Source organism: Diabrotica virgifera, chromosome 4 (genome assembly GCF_917563875.1).
Source record: "Diabrotica virgifera virgifera chromosome 4, PGI_DIABVI_V3a".
NCBI lineage: Eukaryota > Metazoa > Arthropoda > Insecta > Coleoptera > Chrysomelidae > Diabrotica > Diabrotica virgifera.
In genome coordinates, this window is record NC_065446.1 from 260,239,411 (window position 1) to 260,259,868 (window position 20,458).

At 32.5% G+C, this 20,458-nt stretch overlaps 1 protein-coding gene across 1 annotated transcript in view; it reads right to left on the minus strand.

Moving 5' to 3' along the window:
* The window catches only part of LOC114325680 (T-cell leukemia homeobox protein 3), a 173,818-nt gene extending 164,793 nt beyond the window's left edge, over positions 1-9,025 (minus strand). The window contains exon 1 of the mRNA XM_028273813.2: positions 8,465-9,025. Coding sequence (XP_028129614.1) covers positions 8,465-8,918 — 454 coding nt within the window. The 5' untranslated portion in view covers positions 8,919-9,025. The remainder of the gene's footprint in view (positions 1-8,464) is intronic.
* Between the last annotated feature and the right edge of the window lie 11,433 nt (positions 9,026-20,458).

Below are 20,458 nucleotides of genomic sequence, written 5' to 3' on the forward strand. Positions count from 1 at the left end.
CTTATTGGAGTATGAAGGGAACCATTCTCGTTGGAACTTTACCGCGCTGAGCAGATGGGACGTGAATTATAAATTGTAAAATTCCCTTATCTTCCTTAGTCTCAGCATCCGTTATGGCTTGCAAATTGTAGAAGCCTCGGAGGTGTAACCAGAGAAGGTTCCCATTGTTTTCAGTCTGGTGGGATGTAGAGTAACATTATGTTGTTTTATATGCCATTAGATTGAAAACTTAGTCTTTTAATTATACGAGAAGCTATTGAGATTGAAAAACACCCAAATTTTCTCAATAAAAAAAAGACATAACTCGGTTGCTTTCGACATAAGAGATGGAAAGCAAGGTATTAGCATAGGTACCTACTCAAAATATTTACCGTCCAATCAAAATTTTTATTTATGTATCTACGTCCCTGTTTTATTATAACTTTTGTTAGTCTCACCAATCGATAGTAATAACTGTTTGTACTGGCTAAGTTAATACAAAAGTTTGAACGGTCATTAATAAAAGTAAATGTTTCTAAAAGTGATGGTTATTTTGTTCCACTTAGCTTCAAAAATCGTCATTAGGTACTCAAAAAGACAAAATTTCAAATAATCGACAGCTCTAAATCCGTGATTTATTAAATCGGTGATAAAAGTTTCGATTTCTAAAATAATTCTATCATTTGAATTAGTCGCAACTGTTTGTTGCCTTTGTTACCAGTATTTTTGGTATGTTTATAAATCGATTTTGTTTAAGAATAGATAAATATGTTGAATTCCACAGAAAATATCCACCTTTTTGATGCAAAAGACATTGATTTTGAATTTTGAGGGTACTCTTGGGACCATTTTTTTGTTCTTTAGTACCTACGTAAACCTGAAGGAAAAACAGTGCCACCGCACGGAATAATTGTAATCATGTCTTTTTTGGGAAATTTCAAAAAAAAAATGAATGAGTGAAATAATAATGATTTCGGAATTTAAAAATGTCGCGATTTAAAATCACCGTATTATCTGTTCAAAAGCACATATGGGCCATTCCACGAACATACGCCTGTTTTGGATTACTTCGACAACGAATATTTTACTGTGCAACATAAGAAGTACGAAAGTAAATGGAGCTAATAATTATTCCAATAAACAACAATGTAATTTGCAATTTACTTTCGTTCTTCTTATTTTGCACAGTAAAATATTCGTTGTCGAAGTAAACCAAAACAGGCGTATGTTCGTGGAATAGGGTATACAAACCTTTTCAAAAAACCAAAATGAAGCCCAATGGTCCACTCTACGCCACAACGAATTCGAAACATGGCAGCAAGCATTCAATTACTACTACTCCTGCAATTTGGGAAAAAGTGTGTGGAAATGTGAAAAGTTAATGGATGTAGGTACCTGTGTTGGATGTGTGAAAATCGCAACGAATCAATTAAGTAAACCAAGTCATCATTTACAATCCAATAAAACACAAACACATACAATCCAAATGAAGATACCGACGACAGTGATTAGTATGGAACTAGACTCTGTTTTTAAACCAGGAGGAGTAATTCAAATTTACCGCGTCATCATGCTTGTATGTAATTGGTCCAACCCATGGTACAAAGACGCCAGGTATTTACGATAGCCGGAATATCCGACATTCGTATGAGTTCGCGCATGACGTCACAATGAGAGTGATTTTAAATATTCCCCATTAAAACATTAGCGCTCGGAACACAATTAGTTTTAACTTGGTCATAAAGAGTCATTTTAATAGATTAATATAATTTATGTTTAACTATTTCGGATTTATTGAAATGTAGGTGTTTTATTATTTTGATTTAAAAAATTTATTAACAATACAATGAACAAAATAAATTTCTAAAATAAATTTGCGAGTTATATTTAAAAATTTTTTTGTATTCGTCGCTTTTTAAATAAATTTTACGAGCTTGTTTTTGATTGGCTTGTCTTATTTGGCTCCAGTGTTAAGGAGGGGATCGAGCCATGGGCGTGCATATAAAAATTTGTAGGGGGGCTAGACTTGAAGATGTTGCACATTACATTTTGTATACTTTGGATGACAATATATAGTTTAAAGCACCCGAAAGGCCATGGGGGGCCATGCCCCCTACCCATATGTATGGGCGCCTATGAATCGAGCCTTCAGTTATTTGCAAGTAAACAGATGAAAATAATTGATGTCTGAAACAAAATCACAAAACAAATAAAACAAGACTTTAAGTTACAATTTTCTTTAATTTTCTCTTATTTCTCATATTTTCATTAAGTGTTAAGTTTAATTTCTTAATCCTAAAATACATGCGCGACCGAAAGAACAGGTGTTTGGTTTTGTAATCACATTCAATCTTTTCAGACAAATCAATCAGTCTTTGCAAATATTTTTTCCCTGATTTTAACTGAAGTCCAGACCCATTAAAATTACTAAATATAGTATCCAGTTGATGCATTTTTACCACCAATTCTTCTGGAGGTTTCTTTAGGCCCCCTTCGGAGACTTGGTCAATCCACGTGTAAGTGGAAGTATCCGTACTTTCAGGCAAATCTAACTTCTTGCAGATGCAGATATACCCACTGACATATTCCAATGCATATTGTAATTGGTTTAATTCTTCGACGTCTGCGTCCACTTCTTCTTTTTCTGCATCGTCAGATAAATCTGAGAAAATATCCTTATTAATCCTAAAATTTTTCAAGCACTTGCGAAGAAGGTCTAGAAACGTATAATATAAATACCTAAATGGCAGTAAATATAGGTATACATGTGGAAGTATCTAAATAGGTACCTTTTTTATTGCCCAATGCCCAGCCGGGGTTGAGTCACTGTAAGAAGATATTAATTTTTTTCTAATAACGTTCAGTCGGAACTATTGATAACTGATACAAATTTATATCAGAATTTTGTTTTGCGATAGGGCAAAATTTGATGAATAGGTAATTAGGTATTACTTTGGTCTTCAATATAAAATACTATACACAGCAATTTTGACATTTGAACTACATATTTAGCATATAGTCCTGTCGCCAGGGGGGGTACAACGGCCTCCTGTATTCAGATGGACTTACCCAAGATTTTTTTATGTATTTTGACCTGTAGAACACGAATTTTTTGGGTAACAGTTGATCCGGATGTCGATAAGATTGTTATAAACCAAGAAGTTGAGGAATCACATAACAGCGATTTCTTGCAAAAGAAAACATTTTTTTGTATTTTTTGGGCCTTTCTAACCAAAAAATGTTCCTACAAATTTTTTCGTAGGATGCATAGTTTTCGAGATAAACGCGGTTAAACTTTCAAAAAATCGAAAAATTGCAATTTTTGAACCCGAAAAACTTTTGATTAAAAAATAAAATAGCAATTCTGCTTACCGCATTTGAAAGTTCAAGTCAAATTATATCGGTTTTAGTTATTTGTATTGCTAAAAATTTATTATTTTATTCTTAAAACAAAGCTATAAACACCTAGTGCTTGAGTGATGTTTTCAATGATTTCTCATTTAAAATCGAATGAGTAGGTAGAGGAGGTAAAAGTGCAAGCGGCGCTATTTCTACGTAGCATGCATTAAAACGCATGTATTAGGCACGGGAAACACTATGTGTTTATAGCTTTTTTTAACAATCAAAAAATAAATTTTTAGCAATGCAAATATTCAAAACAGATAAAATTTTACTTAAACTTTTAAAGGCGGTAAGCAGAATTGCTATTTTATTTTTTAATCAAAAGTTATTCGGGTTCAAAAATTGCAATTTTTCGATTTTTTGAAAGTTCAACCGCGTTTATCTCGAAAACTATGCATCCTAAGAAAAAATTTGTAGGAACATTTTTTGGTTAGAATGGCCCAAAAAATACAAAAAAATGTTTTGTTTTGCGAGAAATCGCTGTTATGTGATTCCTCAACTTCTTGGTTTATAACAATCTTATCGACATCCGGATCAACTGTTACCCAAAAAATTCGTGTTCTACAGGTCAAAATACATAAAAAAACTTGGGTAAGTCCATCTGAATACAGGAGGCCGTTGTACCCCCCTTGGCGACAGGACTAATAGGAAAAATATTGAGTAGGTATTTACCGACATATATAGCGTAAATTGTATTTAAGAACATTAGATAAATTTATATAAAATTTCAAACCATCAAATCACTAATGTTATACATAAGTATATAGTTAGTTATCCATCTTTAAATTTCAATCATTTCTGTAAAATTGAATAATTTGTTGACCGAATGAAATTTCAAAAAACTAATTTGTACATTATTTATTTATTAACGTTATCCATTTACAAAAGTTTTAAGAAAGCTATACTTTATAAACAATAAATTTTAAACTATCAAACATTTTAGAATATTAAACTACAACAAACTTATTTTAAGATAACCTTCAGTTGTTTTTTAAATAAACTAATTTTGGAGACAATACATTAAGGGGTAAATAATAATTTTTTCACACTAACAAGCCTATTGATCAACTTAAATCTCACAAAAATCTCCCCAAAAGCTAAAAAGTCGGTAAAACTCCCATATAAACGTATGTATTCCAGCAACGGCTACTCTCATTGTGACGTCCACAGAACGCGGTCAGCTGATAGTCGCATGCGCAATATCGTACCTGGCGTGGTCCAACCTCAAGCATTACCTACTCCATAAAATTTTGACATGATTGGCATTTATGAAATTTTGACAATATTAGCATTCCATAGGTTAACTAAATTATATCGGCGATTTTTTGTGTTTTCTGCGTTATTCCTTTAATTTTTAGTCTGCTGTTGTATAAAAAAAACAGTTATTTTTAAAACTCGTTAGCGACGTATAATATATTTTTAATATTTATGGATTACCGTCGAAGGCTGACATGATCAACCAAAAAGGAAGATGTATTTGGTGATTTTTCTAGTGAATTTCTTGGGTATGAATTAGTCTAACATACGATATAAAGGTCGATTTGCACCGATTTGTACATAATTCGCAAATATTTTACGGCTATCTCTACTTTTTCTGTCTTTACACGGCAAATTACGTGTAGTAAAATTCACACTGGTATGGATATGTAAACATTACTAGAATGTCATTCTACTTGAAAATGTCATCATTAAGTTAAGAGTAAATCGGCGAATGAGCCTTGAAGGGCCCGTAGTCATACAACTCTAAAAAAAAAAGTTAAAGAGATGGCTTTTGAATGTTTTTGGATAACTGTTATTTATATAATTGCAAATTATTAGTTCAGTTAATAAATGTGATATTTTTTTCACTAACTGTAATATATTCAGTGATGGTAATAATTTATATATGTACAACAAAAACTAATACTCAATCTAGAAAAGAGGAAAAACATTTAAGTGATTTTTTAATAATATATTGTTACTATGGAACGCTTACAATTTTGAACATCTTTAACAACAAAATACTTTGATCACAGAATATATTATCCTGATGCATTCTCTGCTTGGATCTTCCACAAATAATATACAATAAATAACTTTTTATTAAGTTCACGTCTTAAATTAAATTATTTATCAAATACACTATATATCAATATTATTTAATCAACAACTTAAAATATTCCCGATGCCATGTCAAATATTTAAAATTGTCACTGATTGTCAATGTCTGACTGACAATATTCTATTCGACTGAGTGCGTTGTAAGACAAAGATAAATTTGGAAAATATTACCACGGACATGGTGTCCATTTTTTCGAATCCTGAAAAACTAATAACTACTTTTAAAAAATTTAAACGCAGAATGAAAGCCTAAATTATTATCGAGGGCCGAAAATCCCTTAGAATAAATAAAAAGTTTATTTTGAATGAGATATTTGAAATTAAAAATCACATTAAATTTGCTCTTAGTTTTTCACCCCTGTAACTTATTAAAATAAACATTATATAGAAGTTCTCAGGGACTTTCGGCCCTCGCTAATAACGTAATCTTTCATTCTGATTTTAAATTTTCCAAAAAATACTAATTAGTTTTCTCAGGATTCGAAAAAAATGAATCCCCATTTGAATAGCATTGCAGCCGAAAATACCCATCCTCTTAATAGATAAAAATTATTGGATATGTAATTTAGCATGCTAACAATTACAAAGAACAAGGGTTGCCCGATCTAATCTTGTCCTAACTATAATTAATTAATAATTAAAAAATTTACATTTACAAATTTACAATTAAAAAAATACATTTTTTTATAATTAAAAAAAAAAAATTACCCCCTCTGTGGCTCAGTGGTAAGAGCGCCTACCTTTGGATGGAAAGGTTCGAATGGTCGTGAGTTCGAATCTCATCAGGGTCAGAAATTTTTCGTTTATTATAAATTAATAAATGAAAATAGTTTCTGTTCTTGTGGGATCGGTACTCACCGGAGTTGACCGGAGGGACCGCAGACGTTCGGATACAATTAGCGTCTTTTTGCTAAGACAATGACGTCGACTTTGCAAAGTAACAAGACACTTACTCAACACACACACTATACATGACACTAGGTACATAACTGCAAAAATTCACCGTACCTGTCATGCCAATGGCCATTGCCATTATAGTTGTCGAGGCATTAGATAAATAAAAAAATCAACCCTGGCAGATATTATTTCAGATTTTCTAGGTCATTCTAAACAAAAAAAGTCATTTATAATTTTTCTCCAAAGTTGATCGTTTTCTAGTTATAAACAATTTAAAACTGAAAAAAGAACGAAAGATGACGATTTTCAAGGCTCAAAAACATAAGTATAAAATATCATTTTTGAAATTACGAAGTACCTAAATTCAAGTTCAAACCTTATTCTATCAGTTCTTGATAAGTCTTTTGGACTTATTTAATTCTGAAACATTGTTTTTTAGTTGTTGTTGTTAATGCCCGTCTCCCCATAAGAAACCTTCCTTATTAACATTAAAAAAATATGTTTTAGAATAAAACATGGCTAAAATTATTATCGAGACCTGATAAAAAAAGGTTTGAACTTGAATTTATGTACGTGATGATTACAAAAATGATATTTTTTACTTGTCTTTTTGAGCCTTTAAACTTGTCATCTTTCGTTCTTTTTTCATTTTTAAATTGTTTATAACTCAACTTAGAGAAAAATTACAAAAGCCCTTTTTTATTTAGAATGATCCAAAAAATCTGAAATAATATCTGCCCGGGTCGATTTTTTTTTAAATTCATAAATAATATGTAATTTTTTAATTATTAATTAATTATAGTTAGAACAAGATTAGATCGGGCAACCCTTATTTTTTGTAATTGTTAACATTCTAAATTACGTATCCAATAATTTTTATCCATTAAACAGATCCGTGCAAATCGACCTTATATCGGATGAATGGATCCTCTACTAAATCTGTCTTTTTAGTTTAGGTGCTCCTCCTGGTTTAAAAACAAAGTATAAATTCTTGATTACACTGTAAGGTAATATTAGGTATTCATTTTCTCATTAAGAATTTTGAGTATTTTTGCATTTTTGAGTATTTGAGAGTTTAGTCGGTTCGTTGAACTCAGACGCAACTGGCTAGATATTTTAGTCGATAATTTTTTTGTTTTTTGCCAATTTTACAAAAATTGGCAAAATTACTAACTATTTAGTGATTATTAACTATTTAGTAATTATTTTTTGCCAATTTTACTAAAATTGGCAAAATTACCGACTAACGTATCTAGAAAGTTGCGTCTGAGTTTAGCGAACAGACTTATATTGTTATTATTTTATCAATACCTACATACTAGCAGCCACTGAAACTAGAATTAAGCAACAACAGAAGTTGTAATTTTCTTCTATTATTGCACTAATAATTGTATATTTTTCTAAATGAATGTAAAATGTACATAATCCGTTAAAATCTTAATTTTGTTTGTCTTCGACAGTGCGTCAAATATTTTGAGAATCTGCAATTAACTTTGTCATCATCTCTAATCCAACGGACTCGCAAATAGGGCTTTTCATCGATTGTCATTTGTTTCGAGCTTCTGTCATATTATGTTGTATAATCTGTGATCTGTGTAGGTATATTTAATATACACGGATTATACGACATATATTTATGACAGAAGCTCGAAACAAATGACTGTGAATGAAAAGTCCTATTCGTGAAGTATTTGTAAGGCACTTCTACATCTATACCTACCTATAGTGCTTGAGCATAGTTTTTTAAGCGTTAAACCAATCAATATACAAATCGGATGCTTAAGAAGATTATTTAATATTAGGATCTAAAGCGGTTCTGATAACTTACAAATTTTCAATAGAAGATTTTGTAAGAAGGGATTATTTTTATTTTTTACTGTAATTTTTAAGAGGCCTTAGGATAATAAGCAATAAGCACTATAATATAATAATAGGTATTCTACTATATTTGTGAATGGTTTATACTTAAAATTTTCTAATTTTCGGGTACAAATTCATAGGGGGGTTGACATAAAAATGTGGTTATGTTCAGGCTATGCTATGCACTAATGGGTTTAAAAATATACCAAAAATATTGTCGACTTACCAGCTAGTCTATCTTTAACAACTTGCGTCGCAAAAGCCGCCGCAGCAGCAGACCTCTGTAGAACCGGATCCAACCCCAGCGACCAAGGACTGAACATGGGCCCCGGAGGACTCGCTGGTCCCCCTAAAGGCCTATGTGCCGGCACCCTCAAAACACCCTGCCCGTAAAACCCCGTCGGAACCAACCCAAGAGCACTTCTATGTTGAAAGATTCCCGCGGGATTCTGATACAGAGTCTCTGATTCATTGTCCTGTTTGTGTTCAAAGTTTTTACCTAATAGATTGGATATACTGAAGGGGAGAGTGCTGGAGGATCCGTGGGGGGTCGTGACGTTTTCGGGACTACTGCAACGACTTCGGGAACTCCGTGCTTCACTATCACTATGCGACAACCGCGAGTCAGTGTCCAGAACGTTGATTTCGTGGTCGTCTTCGGTTAACTCGTGGTCTGACATGTTGAAAGATCGCGAGGAAAGCACTACTACAGAGAGTTCATAGCCCGCAAAGCACGTGGACTAAATGAAGTGAACTGTCAGTTACGAGTCGAGCACCCTTCTGCCGCTGGCCGTATCGGTGAACAACTGCCGACGGAGTAACCGGTTGCCATGGCATCGCCAGCGTCGGGCTTTCCGGTCCAATCATTGGCCAGATTGGTGGTAGCGACTCCTCCCTCCATCGCTCCCATTGGACCAAAGTGATTCCGGTTAAATTGAATATCTTCCTGTTTAATTTTTTTTCGGGGATCAAGAAGCGGTCGGTCTCGTCTTGGTTGTTGCCGATTCGATTGCCATGGACTCTCGATGAAATAAAAAGAATGTTGGAATAATGGCTCATTAAGGCTATCGGAGGATGTTATTAACAAAGACGTACGTCTGACGGGGAGTTGAAGACTCTAATTAATGTAATATCTATTAGATTAAAGAAACGGCTTCTAGTATTATCATAAAGAGAACTCTTCTGGAAATATGTTGGTTATATCATGAGATGATGTGTTTTTTGTCGATTATATATTAAAATTAAATAAATAGATGAACCTACTAACGAAGTAATAAGATAATAAATTTAATTAAGTAGGTATATAAGTTTGTTTCGAGATGTTGTGTGGTTTTTGTGGCGCAAATATTGTCTAAATGGTGTCAAAATATTGGAAAATTGTATGGACCGTAAATATTTTACACCTTTCATAAAAAAACTGCGTTAATTTTTTTTAAATGTTAAATTTTTAACTAGATATGTATTTAAATTTTAAAAATCATCTAGTTAATAGTCAACTGTGTTTTTTGTAGTGCATGCTTCATTACAATTAAAGTAAAAACAATACGACTTGCTCTTTTTAAAACATTTTTATATACTTGGCTTGGTTGTTGTCACGGTCTTCGCAAATTTTGTAATCCATTTTAAAAATAGTTCTAGGCTACCTAGGTACCTGAAATTTTCAGAATAGCTTAGAACTAGCTAACAATGTAATGTTTAACTGCTTTTATACAGGGTGATTGATTAGTGGGGTAAAGCTCCGTAGATCCGTTATAATATTGGACAGCGATAAAAGTTATTAACAAAAATTGTAGCCAACTTTGAACTTCACATTACAAAATTAGTTAGAATGTTACAGGGTGTTCGATAACATAGTGGCAGATCAAAGTTATGTTTTTTTAAATGGAACACCCTGTATTTTATTTTATATTCGAAATCTTCTTAACTTCTCCATTACAAAAATATAAAGGTTTAGTATGTTATATAGGGTAGGTATTTACAAAGTTATAACCAATTTTAAGGTATATGAAAATTGTAACAAGTTTTACTCCCTGAGTCCCTGTATAAATAAAAATTAGCACAACGGCAATGGTTTATTGACACCGTATTTTGTTATTTATTGTTAAAATTTTCATGAATGATTGATATTACTAATTTTCTTTATATCGAATACAGGGTGAGTCAAAACGCAAATACCTACATTATTTTCTTAGCAATTTTAAATGAAACACCCTATATTTTATATCACTGTGGAAAAGTACCATTACCCTACTTTAATTTTTATATAACATTCCCTATGTCTAAATTTATTAGTTTTCGAGATATTTTCATTTTTCAGATATTTTCATTTATTAATAATTATTACGGGTCTAAATCTATCCAAATTTTAGGGAAGCCATAGCTGAATTGTCTAAAACTGACAATTTACGATTACTGATTATCAAACTGTAATCAAAGTTGGCTAAAATTTTTGTTATTAACTTTTATTGCTATCTATCACTATAACGGATCTACGGAGCTTTACCCCACTATTCAATCACGCTGTATGGATAAATCGATTTTTTTTTATTTCAAACTATTTTAAAAATGTGACTAATGCAATGATATTTTAAAGTACGTTAATAAATCGATATCTACAAATTGATGGTGGGTCAGTGGCATTAGATTGCAGATCGAGAGTTCCCTAGTTCGAACACGGCTATTGCGTATCTTTTTTTAATTTTTTAATAAATAATTAAAAGTTGATATAATTAAATTTCATATTTTATAAGTTAATTATTATATATAAATATTATATATTCCTACTATTTTAAACAACCGTGGTATTATAAAAAGTACTTTTTTATATTAGTGTAATTTTTGGAATTATAATTTTCTAAAAATTCATATTTTATTCTTTCGAAACATGTTGTGTCCTGTATATAACAAAACCGTGTTATTATAAAAGTACTTTTTTATTATGGTGTAATTTTTGGAATTTTGGAAAATGCATGATAGAACAATTTTTCTTCGTCTGCTGTCATATATCTTACAGCTGCTATAAGAGCTTATAAAAGATGTATAGATTTAAGTAGTAACCAGAGATTGCTGTGGAGGAACTGGTCCGAATATGGGCTATGTATTTAATATGGGCCACCACACTACCTAGGAAACAAGTACCTAGTGCTATCTGTTAGAAAATGCCCAAATATACTAGAGGGCCCCTCTCTTGTCATATATTTACAGATTCCTTCACCAGTGCATATGTTGTTGTAACACAGTGTAGACCGTTTGATTTTGACTCTTGAAAAAATTTTATTGGGTAAGTTTATATAAAGTGATATTTGTGTTTATGGACATTATTTCGGAATTGATATATTTTGCTTGTGCGACAGAAAGAGGGAAGAAAAGGGCGTTAATGTAGATTTTGACCAAAAAGTAATTACAAAATTATAAGCTAATATTTTTCTTGAACGTACATATTTTGAAATATGGGCCCCTTGTGTGACGTAAATATGGGCTAGGGCTCATATTTAGACCGCCCGCATTGATCTAGAATCTAGAAGAACTATTGGAAAAAGCCTTTCTGAAATGCCAGACGGCAGAAATAGCTAAGAATGGGTTTAAAGTAACAGGACTAGGTACAATAAATATAACCATTTTTTCTGATGCTGATTTCGGTGCTGAGAAACTTGAATTTGAGAAAACTTGTAACTCGACTGGAATTTATTCGGAAGGATTGACTGGTCACCTTGCAGAAACCATTTCTTTAGAAAATATAACAGTTCGTTCAGAAGATGAATGACCAAGTTATTCTAAAGACCCAGATCGACCATTAAGGAACACAGCGAACGCAACAACTAAGTATGCCAGAACATTGTTCAAAAATATTCATCAGTCCATTCGTTCATTCACCTGTCCCATCAGTTACGAACCGAGCGTTTTTAAGAGAAATTAAAACTTCTCGGTTCTCAAGTTATAACTTTATCTCCGTATAAATTGGTTCTTAAATTATCAATTGAGAATATAAGACAATCAAAAGAAGGGAAGGAAAAAAGAACAGTATTTTCAGTTGAATTAAAAGAAAATATAAAGATAAAGGAAGGAAAGGGGAAGCTAATAGGGGAAAAATATAAAGAAATCCCAGAGAAAAAACAAAATCAAATTCAGTTCGTGATGAAGAAGATAAAGAGGAATTTTTGCCCGCTGATGAAGACCTTGACATAGCGCAGATAGGACAGTAATCTCCTGAAAGCAGTGGAGCCACATGTCTATTATGTATGTAAAAAACAGTTTTCTGATGATACTAGATAATGGAGAAGAAACTGGTTCAATGTTTAATGTGCAATCTCTGGGCACATGAACAGTGTTCCGGAGCTGAAAGAGACTCTTATCTACGTTTGCGATTTTTGTATAGATAATTGTATTTTATTTTTCAGAGATATTTATTATTCCTTAAGCATGAATTGTTGGCTAAGTTATGTCGTATTTTTATTGTCAAAAAAAATTTCGATAGTTTTTTAATGGGGCCCATATTTCAGACAGCCTGGCCTGGTTAGAAAAAAATGCCCCACTTCATATTATTACCTGTAAAATAAATAAGCTTTATAATAAAAAATACATAGTCAGCAGTTTTATTTCTAAGGTCTTATAGCATGTATACATGACATTTAAACAGTATTATCAAAATATAATAAGCAAGTTTCAATAAAAAAAACAAATGATGAATACCGGACATATTCGGACCAGTTCCTCTATAGTTTTTTCTTAGAATAATATAATATAGATTTCTTTACTAACTCAGTGGACGGGATCGGTGAATAGACAATAAAGGTTAAATTTCTGGTGGAGTAGTTATGATTAGATCTTGCTGGAAAAACATGTAAGTAGGTGTTTAAGAATTGAGAAAACAATTTCTAAAACATATAGGTAAAGAACAAAGTGTTAAAATCCCGTAATCTTTGAAGTAGTTGTTCTTCTGAGGACAAACAGGCACTGTTGTTCTTTGTAATTTAAAAATAACATCGGATTGGCCAGCTGGACCAGAACCCCGCCAAAAAAGGAAGACCATATCGAAAATGAGACTCGAACAAAGAAAAATTATGTTATTTTTGAAGATGCTAAATTCATCTCATTCGAAACAGATATTATTGCATATCAAGCTTTCTTACTTTACTAATAGACATGATATTGACATTAAAATCGATATGACGGGAACACTTAAGGTTGCAGTCTAAAAATATACCAAGAAATTTGACATAATCAACGGTACTGATCCGGCTGTTATTAAGAAATAAGGGTTGAAGAGCTCCTTTATAGAATAATGCTACTGTTTTCTTCTTCTTGTGCCACTCCTATCGGAGATTAGAAATCATCAAGGCTAGCCTGACCTTGTTTACAGCTAAGTTCATTAGTGGTGCAGCCAAACCACTCTCTCAAATTCCACAACCATGACATTCTTCTACGGCCTGGATTCCGTCTTCCTTCTATTTTTCCTTGCATTATATTTTGAAGTAATGCATATTTATGTCCTATCATCAGGTGACCCAAATATTTGACTTTTCTTCGTCTACTTCGCTACTGTTTTAACCATATTAAAAGAGAGTAAATCGGGCCAGGTTGTTATTGTAAGTAAATCAGAATTGATAGTTGTATTAAGAGTTGCAATATTTGAGTTGCTTCAGGTAACACCTACTGGTATCATCAGCAAAAAGAAGAATTTTTCCATCAATTTTTACATTAGTGATGTCATGAATAAATATAAAGAAAAGTAGAGGACCCAATACTGAACTCTACATTCCACATACAATGTTATTGAGACTAGAGTCAGTAAATAATTTGCTCTAACCAGTGTTGTTTCCTGATATCCAAGTAAGATTGGAACCAACCAGTGCCGGTGCTAGGGTATACGGCGCCCGCCTGCAATACTAGCTAAGGCGCCCTTCGGTTTAATTAGGTACCTATATTTAGATATTTTATCTTCTGGCAATGGTACAAAATGTAATTAGGATGTAAATATCTTATTTAATTCTTATTATCTAAAAAAATTATTTTCCGGATTAAAATTTTTAATTTTAAATTTTAAAATCCATAGCATTTTGAAAATGAGTGTTTGTCACACACTACGCATACTGGAGCAGTGAATAAAATTCTATTGCATTGAAAAATTTGAAAGAAAATAATTTTTCTATGATTTTGTGTAACACCAGCAGAAAAAGGTGCTCATTTTGGCGCCCCCCAAACAGGGTCGCCCGCCGGCAATGCAAGAAATACTGACTTCGATTTCCGTAGAAGTGTAATTTTTTTATCAAAATGTCGTGATTTACACAATCAAAAGCGTTGGCATGGTCACAATAAACGTGGTAATGTCAAAAAGACTAGGTATTGGTCTATTAGGTCTTAGAACTATAAATAGCAATATAATTGAATAAAACAACAAGTGCTTTAATTGTTCTATGTTGTGTAATTAGTTATTTATTGAACAATTAAAACGATCGATGTCTTAACAGATAATACGAACAAGTTTTATAAATAAAAAAATCGATTTTTGTCATTGTCAATCAATCGAGTCGTGCGTTAATGAGCAAGTGACTCTATCAAATGTTAATTCGAAAGTTACACTCACTTTTTCGCATGATTCATTTGTTTTAATGAAAACTACACGTGTTTTAGATAATTTACTTAGTTTTTTTATATATACATTTATTTTAATTCATTTGCGCAATTTGAAGTATAATCGGTGAAAGTAGTGCGTAAATTTTCCTTTCTACACATTCATTGTGTAGGAAAAAAAATCATAATTAGAGCAGGCCTTGGAATAAACGTTCCTCTGGTTGAAATGTTAGTCACTGTCATACAGGGTCGTTCTTAGGGTACCTATCTGAGCCCAGGTACGAGAGTTCTTTGGCGGCCCTCTTTGGCCACTTGAATAAATAGATAGCTGAGGTTATTGGTGAATAGTCTTCTAAGGCTCCTAAGCTCCTAGCATTCTAAGGTTCATTTGCATGCGTAGAAGCCGAGTTACGATGGGTAAAGCTTCGAAAAATACCTATTTTGCAATTTGCAATTTGCATTGTGCACTAATTTTACAATATTTTGAGTTCTAATTGCTGGATTTAAGTTTGGTAAACATTTTTTTCTTCATTTTTTATTAAGGAACAAATTTTATATGAAACATTTTTTTTATCTGTTTTATTTTATAAGCCAGAGCCTTATAAACAATCAAATTGTTTATAACAATCTTTTGACTACTCGGATCGAAAGCAGCCAAAACTCCATAAGAAACCGTTGAGTTTGTCCATCAGAATTGAAAAGGACACTGTGACCTCTATTTGGCGCCTAGAATATACAGGGTGTCCAGAAACTCTACCGACAAACGAAGACAGAAGATTCTTCAAATAATTCTAAGACAATTTAATCCTATTCACTTAGTCCGAAAATGCTTCCTAAGGGAGCTAGAGCTCTTTGAAGATGGCGTCTTGTAATGAGTTTTTCTTAAATATCAGAGATAAATCTATTCCATCCTTTGCGAATTTTTAGTACCGATCATAGGCGTCCGTTTTGGGCAGGGCAACGGTTATTTTATCGCATAACTTTTTTGTCTTTAATTTTTAAGTATTTTTGACACTGCATTATTAAATTGTGAGGTATTCTAGTGCTAAAAGGTACTCTTGTTTTAAGCCGGTAGGACACACCGTTTTCTAGAAAAATCGATTTGAAAATTTTTCGTTCTTTAAATTTCAAAAAAAATTTCCAAAAAAACCTTTTTAGAAAGACGAAAACTGGTACATTTATTTATATTCCAGAGATAAATCGATTTCATTAATTGCGAATTTCTAGTACCGGTCATAGGCGTCCGTTTTGGGTAGGTCAACAGTTATTTTATAGCGTAACTTTTTTGTCCTTAATTTTTAAGCATTTTTGACACTAGATTATTAAATTATGAGGTATCCGAGTACTAAAAGTTACTCTTGCTTTAAGTTAGTAAAATACTGATGTGATCTTGATTATTGATATGAGATAATATTCTTATATGTCACTTAATTTAATCAATGTATTAATACTAATCTAATTAATTAACCAGATCACATATCAATATGTTTTCAATCTCAGGGCGAATTATAAATTAATTACTTACTTTCGTGGATTCTAAATATTTCTTAATGGTTCCTAATCGGGATAGAAAAGAAAAGAGTAAAAAAAATACACATATGGGTTACAATTATAATCAAAATATTTTTTATTTTATTTAAAAAAGCAATCACTGCTTAATATTTGCTATTTCTTATTATTCTTAAACATAACATTTACAAATGGGAATCTTATTTCCTTTTGGTTTCCAATTGAAAGTTTTTATTAACATTTAACTATTAGGAGTTATTAGCAACAACTCTATTTAAGTTTGATGAAGCTTTTCTGATATTATTGATTATGTTATTCAATTTTTATGTGGAATTTAATACGAAAAAACCCATACATTCATGTCCAAACAAATGAGACTGACCTTTTCCTGGTGAACTGAAAATGTCCTCACACAAAACCCGTTCCTGCTATCCTTGGCTGCGATCAAACCTCTTCCTGGCTTCCAGTAATGTACTCCTTTGAAAAACTAGCTCGAATAGCTCTCGTTCCTGCTTCGGTCGTGATGCTGTGTTCTACCTTTTTCGAAACTGCTATCAGCTACCGGGACACTCTTGGTTCAAGGAGGTTCTTTTACTCTCGACCTGGCCTACTTCTCGTTCCACGATAGATACTCCACACTCACGGAACTACCGGCTTTCTCACTCTCCGTACACTACCGTCTACTACTCGACTTCACTTCTCGACAGCTCAAAACATTCTGATCTCACTTTGTCATTCATTCCCCTACTTTCTAAATATCCCTTCCAAATTCACAAATCAATCTTCCACCACCAACTCTCATTCGTAATATTCCTCAAAACCAATTTTTAATCTTTCTAAATATGCTTAATGGATTTCAAAAGAAAATATTTAATTCCCATTCTAAAATACTTTCTAACTATTTACAAATTTTAATGACCTATTCTCTCTTTCAAATGAGTCTTATTTAGCATAGGCTAATGATCGAAACCTTCCGCGAAAAACGATAATGAACTATCATCTATTTCACTGAGTTTTATTTAGCATAGGCTAATGATCGACCTTCCGAGAAGAACGATAATGGTACGCGTCATTCACTTTGTTTATCTAAGCACATTGTTCCGAGTTTCGTACGCTTATTCTAATCACTTCTTAAAATTACATATAACAATTTGTTGTATACAGGTTGTTTTAAATTTATATGCCCGTGGTTGAGAAAATTGAAAATATTTTATATTAAATTGTATTTTTTTTAGAATTATCAAAATTTAATTTTCCTATCAAATAGAAATATAACAAATCCCCGCCTTGTATTCGATAAAATTTATCTGCATTTTTAAGTAAATTTTCTTGAGGCAAAACCAACTCCCTGTATATTTCCTTACTTTAATCTACGTCTTATACCCCTTCTTCTTGTATTACTCTAATTAGTCCCACCTGTAGAGTAATTGTTTCCTTATTTTCAGTGTCCTCATCCTGTGTTAGAGTGTCGGCTATTATGTTGTCTTTCCCTTTTTCCCATATTAATCTTCTGTCTTTTTCCTCAGATTTTTCACATACTTTTATCGTGTATTCTGCATCCTCGTTTTCATATGCCTCCTCTTCAAATGCCACTGTTTCGATCATATCTTTTTCGCTTTCATTTTTTTGCTTTATTTCTTCTTCTCCTGAGCTCGTCTCTTCTTTTGAGGAATCCCAGGTTTCCTTTGTTTCTGATACTCTCAAATTTTCTTCTTCTGGGCTCAACTCTTCTTTTGAGGAGCCACAGGTTTCATTTTCTTTTGTCTTTTTCTGACTTTTTCTCCCTTTTCTTCTTTGTCCTTGCTTCGTTGCCAAATTCATTTCCACTGTTTGTTCTTTACCTGATTCGTCCGTATTTTGTTTCTCCTGTTCCTTGTCCTGTTCTTCTTCTTTTTCTTCTGTTAGATTCATCGTATTATTTTTAAAATTTATCACTACATGTTTTTCTGCCAATTCGTTAACTCCTACTATCATGTCATGTGACATGTTTGGCATTATTACACATTGTAGTGCATACATCTTCTTACCCAGTCGTACCATTACTCGTATGCCTTCATTTATAGTTGCCAATGTCCGTTTGTTTGCGCCCACTAAATTTACCCTAGGTATTTTATAAATTAAATTTGTTAAGTTAACTTCTTCTATTAGTTTTCTGTTGACCAATGTTATTTCAGATCCAGTGTCTATCATAATTTTAATTGGTTTCTCGTTGATAAATCCATCCACAAATTTTAAATTAACTCCATTTTTCTTTTCGTTGTTTCTTGCCAATTTAATAAACTCCTTGGGGTTACAAAAGATTCCTGTTTGATTTTTGGTTTTTAGTGAGCGCCGTCGTGAAAAAACGCCGGTTGCTCATCGTTGTTTATATTTTCGTCATAATGTCTCTCTCCGTCATATCCATCTGTCTGGGTATTATTTACTTCTCTTCTATTTTCTCTTGGTCTGTCGGATCTGTTTCGGTTTTCTCGATATCCCTGTTCATTTTGTCTACCATTATTTCTGTTTTCTTGATTTGAGCGTGTGGTGTTTCTATTCTGGTATTCTCGATTTCTGTCCTCATTCCATTGCCTATTTCTTTGTTCATAGTTTCCTCTTCCGTTGTGTCTATTTTCGTTTTCCCTTCTGGGATTAAAATCTCGTCTTGTATAGTCCCTCCTGTTTTCATTTCTATCTCTGTACTCCTGTGTTTCTCGGGACCTGTAATCTTCTCGCGACCTTCTTGATTTTCTTTCTCTTAAACGCAATTCTCTTATTTGTAGGAATTGGCATAAACTATCTATGTCTTTGTAGTTTTGCAATGTGATATGGTCTTCCAGCGTTTCTTCGAAATGTCTTGCAATCAGTTCGACTAATTGTTCCGATGAGTAATTATATTGTAAATGTTTTGCGTTATAGTAAATTTGTAATGCATATGTCCTTTCTGATATACCCATCCTATCATTGTATTTCCCATTTTGCAATTCCTTGTTAATTTCCAATTGTTGGACTTTTCCCCAGAAATAATTCAAAAATTTTTGTTCAAATTCTTGCCAACTGTCAAATTCTTCTTCTTTGCAATCGAACCATAGGCTTGCTTCATATTTGAGATGGTTTCTGATAGTTTCTTTTGCTGTTTCGAAATTTCCGATGTGCTGTATTTTCTTTTTCAGGCTATTTATGAACGGCACTGGGTGTAATCTTCTTACATCCCCGCCAAACCTTATCTTCACGTCATCTGTGCTATGTATAACCATTTCTCTTCTTTCTCCGACATTTTGTTGCGTATTGATTTCCGCAATCTTTCTTTCCACTTCTTCTATGTCTGCTTGAATAGCGTTTTGCAACTTGTTTTCCAAACTTTCCATTTCTTTTTTCTGGCAATTCGTTAACTCCTTCATTTTATTTTGAATTTTCATTTCTTGTTCTTTCATGTGGTCCTTCATTCTCATTTCTTGTTTTTGCATGTGATCTTTAATTTTCATTTCATACTTTTCTATGCGTTCCTCTATTTTCTTATTGTTCTCTTCTATCGCTTGTTTTGTTTCCTGTTGATTGTCATCCATTTTTTTCTCCACTTTATCCATTTTCTGTTCCATTTTTTGTTGTGTTTCCTCCATTTTTTGATCCACTTTATCCATTTTCTTTGATGTTTCTTCCTGATTTTTATCCATTGTCCTTTTTGCTTCATCCATTGCTAGTTTTGTTTCCTCCTGATTTTTATCCATTGTCCTTTTTGCTTCATCCATTTTTTTTGACTGGAGTTGCATCAGTTGTAATAGTTTATCTATTCCTGATAATTCTTGCTGTTCTGATGCCATGATTGTCTTGTCTAAAATATCTTCTTGGTCTGAATGTTCTTTTTGTTTTTTGTTGTCCTTGCTTTGGCTTCTTGTCACAGACATTTGTTTTCAAGAAGTACTGTGCCCGCCAAATATGAAATTTTACTAGTATGTTACCAAGACGACTTTTTCTCACCCAAATATTATAAATTGTCAATAAATATATCAAATGTAAATATCGTAAAAATAAAATATTAAATCAGTTATGTAAATTTGTACCTAAAGAGATCTAAAATTTTATGTTATCAAATGTAAGTATCTCACTTTTTACCACATGCATATAAATTTTCAAATACCGGCTTTACTCTTTCTATCCTTCA